This window comes from Molothrus aeneus, chromosome 10 (genome assembly GCF_037042795.1).
Source record: "Molothrus aeneus isolate 106 chromosome 10, BPBGC_Maene_1.0, whole genome shotgun sequence".
Lineage (NCBI taxonomy): Eukaryota > Metazoa > Chordata > Aves > Passeriformes > Icteridae > Molothrus > Molothrus aeneus.
This window is the reverse complement of record NC_089655.1, coordinates 17,634,823-17,646,847: the sequence shown is the minus strand read 5'-3', so window position 1 is coordinate 17,646,847 and position 12,025 is coordinate 17,634,823. Positions and strand designations below refer to the sequence as shown.

Below are 12,025 nucleotides of genomic sequence, written 5' to 3'. Positions count from 1 at the left end.
TGTTCCAGCCCTTAGCCAGTTAATTTTATGGCTTTTTTTTTTCCTTATAGGAAAAGTTTAAGTTACTCTTTCCAGCATCTCTGACTTCAGGAAAGGGTGCTAGGGAGCAGAAAACTGAGTCTACGCATGCCCCTTGTCCCCTGCTACCTGCTCCATATTTAAAGCTATTTCCATGATGTGTTTTGTGGTGGATTTTTTGGTGGGTGTGTAGGTTTGGTTTGAGTGTTGTTGGTGGTTTTGGTTTTTGTCTGGAGACTGGTTTTTTCCCTAGTGGGGAATAACTGTCATGTAGGTTAGTTTCACTGCTAGCTTGCAGTGACCATGTCCTTTTTATCTGTGGTGTTGACTGTTGACTCCTTTTACCAGATGACATTGGCAATTGCAGACTGTTTATCTGTGGTGATCAGTGGCCATGTCCACTGATCTGTGGTGTTGACTGTTGATTCCTTTTACCAGATGACATTGGCAATTGCAGACTGTTTCCCAAACTTCTTATCCAAGTGTAATCTAAAAAAGTTTTATTTTGGTGATGAGTATCCCTGTGTTTACCAAGGTAAACTTTGCTTCAGGTGGTTAAATAGATTGCCTTGTGCCCCTTTTACCTTCAGTCCTCTGCTTTAAGTTTATCATGGTGGCAGTGAACAACCTGACTACCTGGTAGCTTCAGACCCACTCCGTCAAAAGGAACCACCAAAAGTTGAGATTTCTATAACACTCCAGCTTCTCTGACCCCCTGTGCTTCATCTGAAACAAGAGTAAGCTTTGCAATAGTGTTCTATTGTAAAGTTGCTGAGTTTATAACTCTGAGGTGCATTGTTTAACTTCATGTTTCCAAAATAAAAAGGGTTTAAACTGATACTATAAAAAGCGCTGACTGACTTTTATTCACCAAACTGCCCATACAGCTTTTCTGTTATGCATTACAATCTGCAATCCTCGGGTACACCAATGCATGGTTTCCATTTTGAGCAGCTGGTCCTTTTCTTGGAGCACCACAAAATTGCCCCAGGTATTCTTATCACTGTATACTCTGTTGTGTTCTCATCATGCTATTCTGGTTGCAAGACTTCAGATGGCTAAAAGAGTCTCAAAATATTTGTGTTGCACATAACTTTTGACTTGAAAGTGATAGCTTGTGTTCTCTTGCTTCTGGGGTTGTTTCCATGCAACAAGTGCTTAGTTTGTGGGATGTCATTCCTTATGGTGCTAGTCCTACACTTCTTGCTTGACGGCTATTTTTGGCTTTTTATGGGATGAACAAGTAGTTGCTACTTCAGGCTGCTCTTGTTTATCATACAGCAGAGACAACTCCGGCTACAAGAACCAAATTTTAATGTGCAGGGCAAGAAGGCTGAACTTGGGCGGCTTTTTGTGCTTTGGATTCTTCATTTAAACCTTTGCCGGTAGCAGAGACAGTAGCGCTGTAAGTGTGAGCAGTGTCCAGAGGTGTACCTGTGGCAGGGGTGCCTAACGGGAGAGCAGTGAGTCTGTGTGTCTGTCCGTGTGTCCCAGTGACTCGAGTGGTCAAAGGTGTGGGAATACATGCAGGGCCTGTGTGTCTACGTGTCACTCTGTGCGTCCCAGTAACTCGGGTGCCTGAAGCTGCGGGCCAGGCAAAGCCAGTGTGTGTGTGTCAGTCCGTGTGCCCCCTAGCTCGGGTGCCCGAAGGTGCGGGCACACATGCAGAGCCTGTGTGTCTGTGTCCGTGTGTCAGTCCGTGTGCCCCCTAGCTCGGGTGCCCGAAGGTGCGGGCACACATGCAGAGCCTGTGTGTCTGTGTCCGTGTGTCAGTCCGTGTGTCCCCCTAGCTGGGGTGCCCGAAGGTGCGGGCACACATGCAGAGCCTGTGTGTCTGTGTCCGTGTGTCAGTCCGTGTGCCCCCTAGCTCGGGTGCCCGAAGGTGCGGGCACACATGCAGAGCCTGTGTGTCTGTGTCCGTGTGTCAGTCCGTGTGCCCCCTAGCTCGGGTGCCCGAAGGTGCGGGCACACATGCAGAGCCTGTGTGTCTGTGTCCGTGTGTCAGTCCGTGTGCCCCCTAGCTCGGGTGCCCGAAGGTGCGGGCACACATGCAGAGCCTGTGTGTCTGTGTCCGTGTGTCAGTCCGTGTGCCCCCTAGCTGGGGTGCCCGAAGGTGCGGGCACACATGCAGAGCCTGTGTGTCTGTGTCCGTGTGTCAGTCCGTGTGCCCCCTAGCTCGGGTGCCCGAAGGTGCGGGCACACATGCAGAGCCTGTGTGTCTGTGTCCGTGTGTCAGTCCGTGTGTCCCCCTAGCTGGGGTGCCCGGAGCGGCCTGGCGCTAACGGCTGCCCGGGCTGGCGGCGCCTCGCGCCCCTCAGCCGTTGGGCCCAACGGCCGCTCCCCTCAGGCCAGCGGGGTCGGGCGGAGTGGCGGGGCCGGCCTGGGCCTTCGCGGGCAGCGAGGTGCGGGACGAGACCATCGCGGCGCCCCCAGGGCTGATGGGGAAGGAGCGGCGCGGACAAGGGGGCGGCGGGGCGGGAACACGGAGCGCGGCCGGGCGGGACCCCGAGCGCTGGCCCGGCCCTCGCTGGCCGGGAGCAGTCGCAGGCTCCGCCTAGCTCCGGGCGCAGCAGATGCCGGCCCAAAGACAATTTGTAAACCCGGCCGTTTGTGGCGCGCGGCGCTCTCCGGGCTTAGAAGAATTTTAAGAGATTGTCATCTGCCGGCTAACGATACTGGGGGTTTCTAAGAAAGAGGTTTCTGTGTCAGTCTCATCTCTCACTCACTTGGCCTCCACAAGCTTGCTCCGGGCACTGACCGCCTCTGACTCGCTGCCAGTCGGCTCTTTTTTTGTTATTTTGAGGAGTGGGACAGACGTGTGTATGCGGGTGGTGATGGGCAGTGACTGAGAAGTCAGCTCATTTCCATGACCAAACCTAAAACCAAATGTGTTGATAACAGCTCACTTAAAATTTTCTCCTCTTCCCCTTCAGAATTGGCAGGTGTTCATCTTCATGAAGGAAAGAAACACTAGAACTTCAGACTAGAGCTGTAGTGTTTGCTTCAAGATGCCCCAAAGAGAAAATACTTATCTGCAAGTCTCTTCTTTCAAAACTCCCTGTGTTCTTTCAATCAAAGAAAAACGTATTTTGAGAAAGATGACTTGTGAAGTCTGTGAACAAAGCTGTCTTCACAAGGATACTGAATGAAAGACATCATGCCTTACAAGGGACACTGGTCTTGAAGGGTGACACTGTGCTCTTAAAGTAAAACACAGGCACTGTAAAAACACTGATCCTGAACAACAATAAGGATTATAAAAACTGCATCAGAATGTTTGTTAGTCCCAGAAGAGTCAGAAAATGCCATTTTTTGCAGCTATGTGCCACTTGCTTCATACTGTGTCTCATGATTTTTTGGGTACCGTTTGATAATCAAATTGTGAGCCATATGAAGTCCTATTCCTACAGATACCTCATAAATAGCTACCATTTTGTGAATGACAGCCTGTCTATCAGCAGGGATAACCTGAACAGGGTATCAAGCTACCAGTACTTGATCAACCACAGAGAGAAATGTCAGCAGCAGGATGTCCTTCTCCTACTGTTTGTGAAGTCTTCTCCTGAAAACCGTTATCGAAGGGATGCAATCAGACAAACTTGGGGAGATGAGAAGTATGTTCGTTCTCAACTTAATGCCAACATTAAAACCCTTTTTGCTTTAGGACGACCAACACACCATCTGCAGAAAACACAGCAGCAAAGAGAACTTGAGCTTGAAGACCAGAAATACCAGGATTTGATTCAGCAAGACTTCTTGGATACTTTTCACAATCTCACTCTTAAATTGCTTTTGCAGTTTAGCTGGGTGAATGCCTACTGTCCTCATGCCAGGTTCATTATGTCTGCAGATGATGACATATTTATCCATATGCCAAATCTCATTGCTTATCTCCAAAGCCTCACACAAATGGGTGCTCAAGATCTCTGGATTGGTCGTGTCCATCGCGGATCCCCTCCCGTAAGAGACAGGAGGAGCAAATACTATGTTCCATATGAAATGTACCAGTGGCCCTCTTACCCTGACTACACAGCAGGAGCTGCATATGTAATATCAAATGATGTAGCAGCTAAAGTCTATGAGGCTTCATTGACTCTGAATACAAGGCTTTATATAGATGATGTTTTCATGGGTCTCTGTGCCAATAAAATGGGAATTGTACCACAATATCATGTATTTTTTTCTGGGGAAGGAAAGGCTCCATATCATCCCTGCATTTATAACAAGATGATGACATCTCATGGACACGTAGATGATCTTCGCCAGCTCTGGAAGCAGGCTACAGATCCCAACGTTAAAAAGATTACTTCAGGGATTTGGGGTAGAATGTACTGCAGACTAGTCAATATTGTGCTTCTCTGTAAACTGTACTATGTGGACACGTATCCTTGTTCAGCTGCATTTTCTTAATACTTGAATATCTGCATTGAAGATCCACTGAGCCAAGACAGAGCAACAACATTTTAGGTGTTTATCCAAAATGTATGTAAACATGGAAAGAGGTAAAATTTACACATGAATACTTGGGGTGGGCAGAGGGAGAGGAAGAAGATGGTCCCAGGGTCCCAGGTTCTGTTCAGAGACTTATTGGAATAACTCTCCTGTTGTATTTGTACTTTGTACATTGTAGCCTGTTCTTTTACACTCTTCAAGCGATACAAGTCTGGATTATAAGTGAACTATAACAGACTTGACTTCTAGACTTTGAAATGCTTGTTGAAAATACCTGTTTCTTTGAACTTGTCAATAAGTCTTGATGGTTTTTATAAAAGCTATGTGAACTAAGGCATGTGGCAAAAAACTCCCTGTTATATCAGAATGGAGTAGACCTTTCAAAGCATGAGGAAAGTGGAACTTCTGACTTGATGAATGAGACTATCACAGTAGTTTAAGGTAGTGTAAACTCTCTACAAATATTCACCATTTCTCAGTGCTTCATATAAAGTCAGTCTGGACCTGCACAGCTGAGAAATAGTGAGTGCTAGAAGTGAAGACCTGCTACAATTGTTTTCTCAAAGCTGCCTAAATCTTTGAAATAGGGAAACAGTATTTGGATGCCCTCTGACTTGGTGGTTAAATAACAAAGGAACCCCCTTTAGAACCTGAAGCTACAAAAATCAAATACCATTCATGTGACTGGTTGGGCTAATATTTCTCTGTCTTCCAAAGACTGAATCAGCATGTTTAAAAAGTCCAATCTTTAACAAGCAAATAAGTTAAGTTAGTTTTCTTCTAATAATGCTTCTGTTTTCCAGTATTCTAGAGGTGAAAAGCAAGCAAAAGTCCCCAGGAATGTTACTTAAAGCTAGGTAAAGACTTAAAGACTTAAAAAAACCAAAATTTCATGCTTGTACTAACAGAGAGGGAGGATATTTTCTGTACAAACTTTGACTTTTCATTGAAGGGATAGGGAGATGGTGATTCACACAAACTCAGTACACAAATCATAATAACTAAAATATTTCTCCCGAAGTCAAAATTGTCTTTAAAATTTCAAGGTTGTTGGTGTCCACAAACTCCTGTACCTTAAATATATCTCAATGTTAATATCACTTGCAAAGGAACAAAATGCCTGTGCTTTGTAAGCCAAAACAGAGCTAAGTAATCTGCAAACTGCAGCCCTTATGAGTTGTCCTGTGGTGCCATACAGATACTGCAGAGAACCAGAGCTGTAGGCTGCCTGCAGTCCTTGCACAGCTCAGTCATGGTGCTTCCACAGACTCTCAGGACAGATATCTTAGTTGCTCATTGCCAAACCTGTGGCAGCTGTACAGGACTGGCTAGTTTGAAGCTGTGAGTAGCAAAGTTGGTGTAACTAACTGCTACTGCTCTTGGAGCCATGCTGCAGGTTTTCTGGTTTGAATGGATAATGGCATCTGTCAGTGCAGACAGAATCCAGGAGGGAGCTTGCTGACTGTTCTCTAAGCTGTTCAGATGGAGGGTAGGTAGTTACTGGAACTAAGTCAAACATGTAACTTTCTATCATTGGTTTTGCAGAAGGAAGATAATAAGATTCCTAACTGGTCCCAAATGTTGGGCATATAAAGAGCTGACAAAGAAATCATTTATCAGTGTCAGAACAACTGACGAGTATAACAGCTATACTTCAGAAGGAACAAATCTCATTCTTTTCTTGCCTAAACAAATGGATAATAGTACTGGGGATGTAGATCTTTTATAACCTGTTGCATACAGAGAAAATAAATACACATATAGAGAAAATATTGTATATTGAAGGAAAGCTGCTTCATCAGATTTCTGACTTCTTGTGAGCCATTTAAATCAACAAAGCTGCACAGAAAAACTGCACTGCTAAAAAGCCACCCTGTTCACTGAAGGGAAAGAGGGTCTTCATATGCAGTATGCAACCAAAATGTGCTAGTAAGACTATAGTCTTCCAGCATACCTACGTGTTGGGATTTGTTTTCACTCATACATGCAAAAGGAAGGTAATCTTTAAGTAGCTTTCACTAGCTAACATCTAAAATGCTGCTTAAATGTAGTTGCCATTATCTGAAAATCACCACTTTGACCATTGAAATACTTTGTTTTACAGTTGGTTTGAGCTTTGTTTGGATTGTTTCTTAATCTTAAAAGGGCCTTGGTATTTGTAGTATGCATTTTCTTTTGCTGCAGTGAAAAGAAGTTGCTTGTTGAATAAAAAGGAAAGCATGAAGGCACTCCTTTCAAAAAGTAGAAGAGACATAGAAAACTTCATATTTTCTGGTTCTAAACACAATTGAAGATCTGTACACTTCCATCAGGAATCTTTTTTAACAATAGTCTCAGTGCTCCAATGCAGGGCTGATAGGTTTTACTTCAAATAAAACTGTATCAGCCTGAATGGTCACTCCTCATTAAGAGTTTGATATTGTTGCACAGCATATTTAATGCTATTTTTTTATCTGTTTGTTTGGTTTGCATCAGTTTCCCTTTGATATTACTAATTTTTATACAAAGTATTCAATATTTATTCTTAAACTTTACTCTGTACCACAGAAAGACAGTTGTTTTGTAAAATTTGTTTTGAATAAACAGACTTATTTCTTTTAAAAAAACCTAAGAATACAGAAAAGGTAAATATCTCTTGTTGCTTTCTTTGTAACTGACTGGATCAGTTCTGATACTTTTAAGTGTTGTTCTGAATTCCCTTTTACAAGAGGACTTCAAACTGCCCCTCTTTCCCCACCCCCACCCCCAGTGTGTGCAAAAAGTAAAATTGGTGTTCCCAAGAAAAGAGAGAGCTCACAAATTTGTTTACCAAGCTTCTAGGTCTAAAGTTGTATAAAGTTGCCAGGTATTAGAAGCTGAACCTGTTGTTAATGTTATAATTTCTATGTTCTCTTCAGGCAGCCATTCCCCTGGAGATGTGTATCTGTCTACACAAGATTTCAGATCATACTTTGCACCTTTGGAAAAGTAGCTGATGGTCTTGGGACCAGACATGGTATTTTCATAGGGTATAATTAAATTCAGATAATTATGATTTGTTTTTCTCTCCAATTTGTCTGACATAGTGTATCAAGTTAGAGTTTTTACAAATGGAGTCATTTGCATCAGGTAACTCCAGTGTATAAGACAAGGGCATAACTAAAGAATGAATTATCTAAATGATAGTGAAGAAGAGAACAAAGGAAATGAAGTCAGGATTGTGGCATTTGGCTTCTTGTGGGGGGGTTTTCTTGTGGGTTTTTTGTTTTCTGGGGTTTTTTTTTAATTGTTCCCTTTGGCCTAGAAACTGCAGTTCAGCTAAAACTGGGTTTGCTTGATACTTTTTGTTGAAGTAAGTCATTTAAGTATCTGGTGCTTTAGAATGCATTGTTAATAATCTTTTTCTCAAGCTTTTGCAGAAACCTGAGCTTGCAGTTAAGAAACCCAGAAGCCCCTGAGAGGTATATAGTCAAATGTGAATATTCTGAACATTATGAGAGGATCTTTTAACAGCAGGTGTTTTTTGTAAATACATGCAAGACTTATTCTAATGACTTCTTTTCTCACATCTTGTAATTAATGCTTCTAAGAGGAAAAAACCTGCAAAAAAGCCCCAACATGAACAAAAGATAACTCTTATTTGCTTTTTCATCTGATAGACTTGGTATAAATGCATGGCTGTAGGCATTTCAGTGACTTCATTATTACTAATTATTTATTCATCTTGGTGAACTTTAAAGAGGAGGTAGAGAATGTACTACAAATGCTTCAGTTTGCATTCTAAGAAGAAAAAAATCTATAGTGGCTCATATGTGCAGCCCTACCTCCTCCTTGTCGACAAGTTCTCATCACTTTCACTGGTCACCAGGACTCTGCTGGATCCTCCTTGACTGGCTTCATGCATCACTTCAATCTGAATGAGAAGGACATGTTAAAACTGAAAATACTTAACTGCTTATGCTTTTATTTAGAGAACTTTAACTCTTTGAAAGAATAAAAACCAGATCCTACCTAACCTAGAAAGTCATTAGACAAGTTCAAATAATTGAATTCTAGATGTGCAGAAATATCTCCTATTTATATTCTCCATCTCTGCTCAGTGTTGGCATGGAGGCATTCCTTACTCCAGGCAAAGTCATTATATTCTTGCACCACAGAAGGGGAATTATCTCCTTGTGTAGATAATTATGGGCATAATAATCTCTTCCTTAGACTCTGGAATACTATTTTTTCATTTCCTGTCTGAAGCCAACCCAAAGACTTCACATTTCCAGAGTTCTTTGTAGAATGCCCTGTGGAGAAATGTGGGCATCCTCCTTATGCCTCTGAGAAGTGTCAGTGTCCCAGCAGCAGTGCTGGGTGAGGCAGTGCTGAGCACAGGGACCTGTGCAGAGCCCGTGCCCAGGCTGAAACAGAGCTTTTGCACAGCTCCGGTGTTTGTTTTGATAACACTCTCACACTCCCTTGTCCAGTCTTGCAGAGTTGGATCATTTCAAGTGCTCTCCAGGCAAGTTTTAAGCAGGCTTTTCCTCCTTTTGCCTGCAGTTTTAAGAGCAGCAAGCACTACTTGCACTTACTGAAAAGCCAATCTATTCAAATTCAGTTAAACAACCCATCTGCTGAGTTTGCTGTTAATCCAAGCCAATATCTAAATCCCAGCAGAATCCAACTTCCTGAGCACTTTCATTTTTAAGGGCTGATTCTTACATTCTATATTGCTAAATTATTTAGCTGGTTGATGATAATGATGGAATACAGTAATGAACTATCCTCATCTGAACTATTATCAGAACAATGGGAGCATAGGGAGGGGGCATAATTTGCAGTGTAGTCATGGGAAGTGGATTTAAAAATTAATGAATTGATGTTTTATAAAGCCTATACCACACTGCTGCATATACCTAACTATGTGGGAGACATGTAGCTGATTACCTGCATTACTGATGAGAGTAAAACTAATTCTAAAATCACTCTCTGTGAGTTTGGACAAAGGGGAGACCACCTGTATGTTCCTGCTGGTAGCTGTTTATTCTGTACTTATTGCTGAAGTTGTGGGCTATATTGGCCATTTCAGAAAATGGACTGCATTTAATTTTTGCTTTCAGCTTCAGAGGAATAAAGATGAAATGTATGAACAAGTCAGGGGTGTGGATACCAGGCAAGTTGGGTTAAAGTAGCTTGTCCTTATCAGAGAGTTAAGTTAGCAATGCTCCAATTTTTTTTTTTAATTCCAAGTATAGGTATGTAAATCTATATTTATGAGGTATTGAGTTCTCTCCCAATATGGGATGTCCCCAAATTACAAGTAATCCTACCTTAATTCCACCTTTTGTCTTCTTAATGCTTTTCTTTTTTGATAACTCTACTTCAGAAACAGTCTTTGGAGGGCAGGAAATTTCTGTAGACCTCCTGTTGGTAGCTGAAAGAGTAAAAAGGAAAGTAGCATTAGAAAATGTGCAAAAAGTTAAAATTCTGCTTCTTAATAAAAGCAGTGAGCCAAGTGGTAAATGAGGCCTGGCTTAGAGAACTGAGCTGTGCTGGAGCAGTGATGGACTGGGTGGAACAAGGGATGGGTCCCCTTGTTCAGTGCTGCACTGTCTCAAATTGGCATCTTCAGCTCCACACTGAAAGGATTCATTTGGTTTGGCTTCCCCTGGGAAAAGCATGTTTAGGACAGGACAGGTAAATGTTAGCCAGCTGTACCAACGTGGGTAATTGCCACTTGCATAGTGTTGCTCATGTGGGTTCCCAGGAAATTTTGTTTCTGGTAATGGTTTGCTGATTGGTGTTGGATTAAAGGATTGTTCCCTGTAAGGTTTCATTACATGGCCAATTCTCAAAAGAGTAATCACAGGAGTTCAGCAAGGCACAATGACAGGTGTGTAAGGACAGAATCTGAGGATATTATTTCAGAATATGCCCTGTTGTGTCAGGTTTGATGGCCCTTGCAGGCTGACACTGGGGTGTCTGAGGCTACTGGACATCCTTAACAACAAAACCACCTGTGCTGAGCCTGCTGTCCAAAGCAAAGGGTTAGACTGAACTATGAGAAGGGGAATAATACATTTGGCTTGAGTAGAAAATAATACCTGTTACAGCTTTATCTTTGTTTTAGATTGGTAATGAGTTCACAGCACATGCAAGTACAAGGCCAATAGCACTTTTTTTTTCTTCATTGCTGAATTGATATGGGCAGCCATTCATGTCATGGGTGAAAACATGTATGACAGCCAGATGAAATGCTGAAAGAATCTGGGTCAGGCAACAAAGAAAAAAATTGAGGTTAAGTCCTTTTCTTTTTTATTCTGTCAAAACTTTATAATTGAAGAAGCACTTTTTCTAAGAATAAAAGCTGGTGTTTTCAAATGCATCTGGCAACATTTTAAGAGAGTTTCACCAAGTTTAAAGTTTTGAAGTGTTGAGTCTTGATAGTCATTAACTTTTTCTTCTTTGGGGGAAGCTGAGGGATACAGTAAAAAAGATGAAGACTTCTTTGAATGAGGAGGACCTAGTAATCAATTTTTTTATGTAGGAGAGGTCTGAACACTTTTTTAAAAGAAACACTTTACCAAAGTTTCAAATGCCCTTGTCATCTTGCGTTCTTCTTTTAAAGTAGTTTTTAAAGCAGCAAAAAGAAGCACCCAAATTATATTCAGTTAAAAAGGCAACGTATCAGTTTCACAGATGATAATAACGGAAGCTGACATTTCTTCTACCCTGTGTCTTTTCAACAGCCTTATCACAGAGCTGGGAAGAGAATTAATTAAAGCAGCCTGTCTCTAACTCTTCCCTAAATCTTGGATTTATCCAATGCTGAATGACATAAGGACTTGGCAATGCCCATTTCATGCCTGTTACCTCCTCACAATGACTCCATACTAGAAAGTTTCCTCAATGGAACAGTGAAATCTGGCAGTCACCAGCAGCTATAATCAACTGGTAGAGAATTCTTGTGGTTCCCAGGACTGAGCTGAAATGCAAATATCTGGTTTTGGCTCTCCCATCACTCTTTCAGAATATACAGCAGGGGATTTGTTTTGACTTTGAACACTACTTTCAACAAATACCTTTTTCCTCTCCCCTGAAGTAGTATTTGTTCTCTCAAAGGTATTTTTATTTCACTCAGAAAGTGGTCTACTGACATTTTGGAACCAAGGGAACAAAAAGATGCAAGATGCAGCACATGGAAACTATTGATCCCGATTGTCAAACTTCTTCATGCCTTTCTAATCTGCAGGTAGGGTGACTGCCACTGTTGGCAAAAACAGAATATTTGGTAAGTTTTCAAATGGGTCCTTTTATGTGTTTTCCCACGAATCTCTGAGTAAAGTATCTATAAGCATCAGCAAATTCACCCTTTTTTGTATTTATGCAGCCTGGAGATTTTTTTAGCCATAAAGTCTCACCTACCACCATCATGACAAAACAGGCTGTGATCAGACTTATTACACTAAAAACTATTATCTCCTGGAGCTTCTCCCAGCTTTATCTTATTTATACCTTGAAAAATCAGTGTTAAGAAAATAGATCTGAGACTTGGCCACCAAGATATTCTTTCAAAATCTTACATACTTGA

General features: G+C 41.9%; 2 protein-coding genes across 3 annotated transcripts in view; one reads left to right on the top strand and one right to left on the bottom strand.

Annotated features, from left to right (window-relative positions):
* Positions 1–12,025, bottom strand: part of MCF2L2 (MCF.2 cell line derived transforming sequence-like 2) — a 153,620-nt gene that overhangs the window by 70,795 nt on the left and 70,800 nt on the right. For both annotated transcript variants that reach the window (XM_066556537.1, XM_066556536.1), the window contains exons 14-15: positions 9,765–9,868; positions 8,274–8,362 (exon numbers count right to left, since the gene is read on the bottom strand). In XM_066556537.1, coding sequence (XP_066412634.1) covers positions 8,274–8,362; positions 9,765–9,868 — 193 coding nt within the window. The remainder of the gene's footprint in view (positions 1–8,273; positions 8,363–9,764; positions 9,869–12,025) is intronic.
* B3GNT5 (UDP-GlcNAc:betaGal beta-1,3-N-acetylglucosaminyltransferase 5) lies at positions 3,292–4,567 on the top strand. The gene has a single exon (XM_066556540.1). The coding sequence runs from the start codon at positions 3,292–3,294 to the stop codon at positions 4,426–4,428; it is 1,137 nt and encodes a 378-aa protein (XP_066412637.1). The 3' UTR covers positions 4,429–4,567.

Bases quoted from the DNA above. Each gene is read 5' to 3' on its own strand.
- B3GNT5 (XM_066556540.1), top strand. From the start codon at position 3,292: ATGTTTGTTAGTCCCAGAAGAGTCAGAAAATGCCATTTTTTGCAGCTA.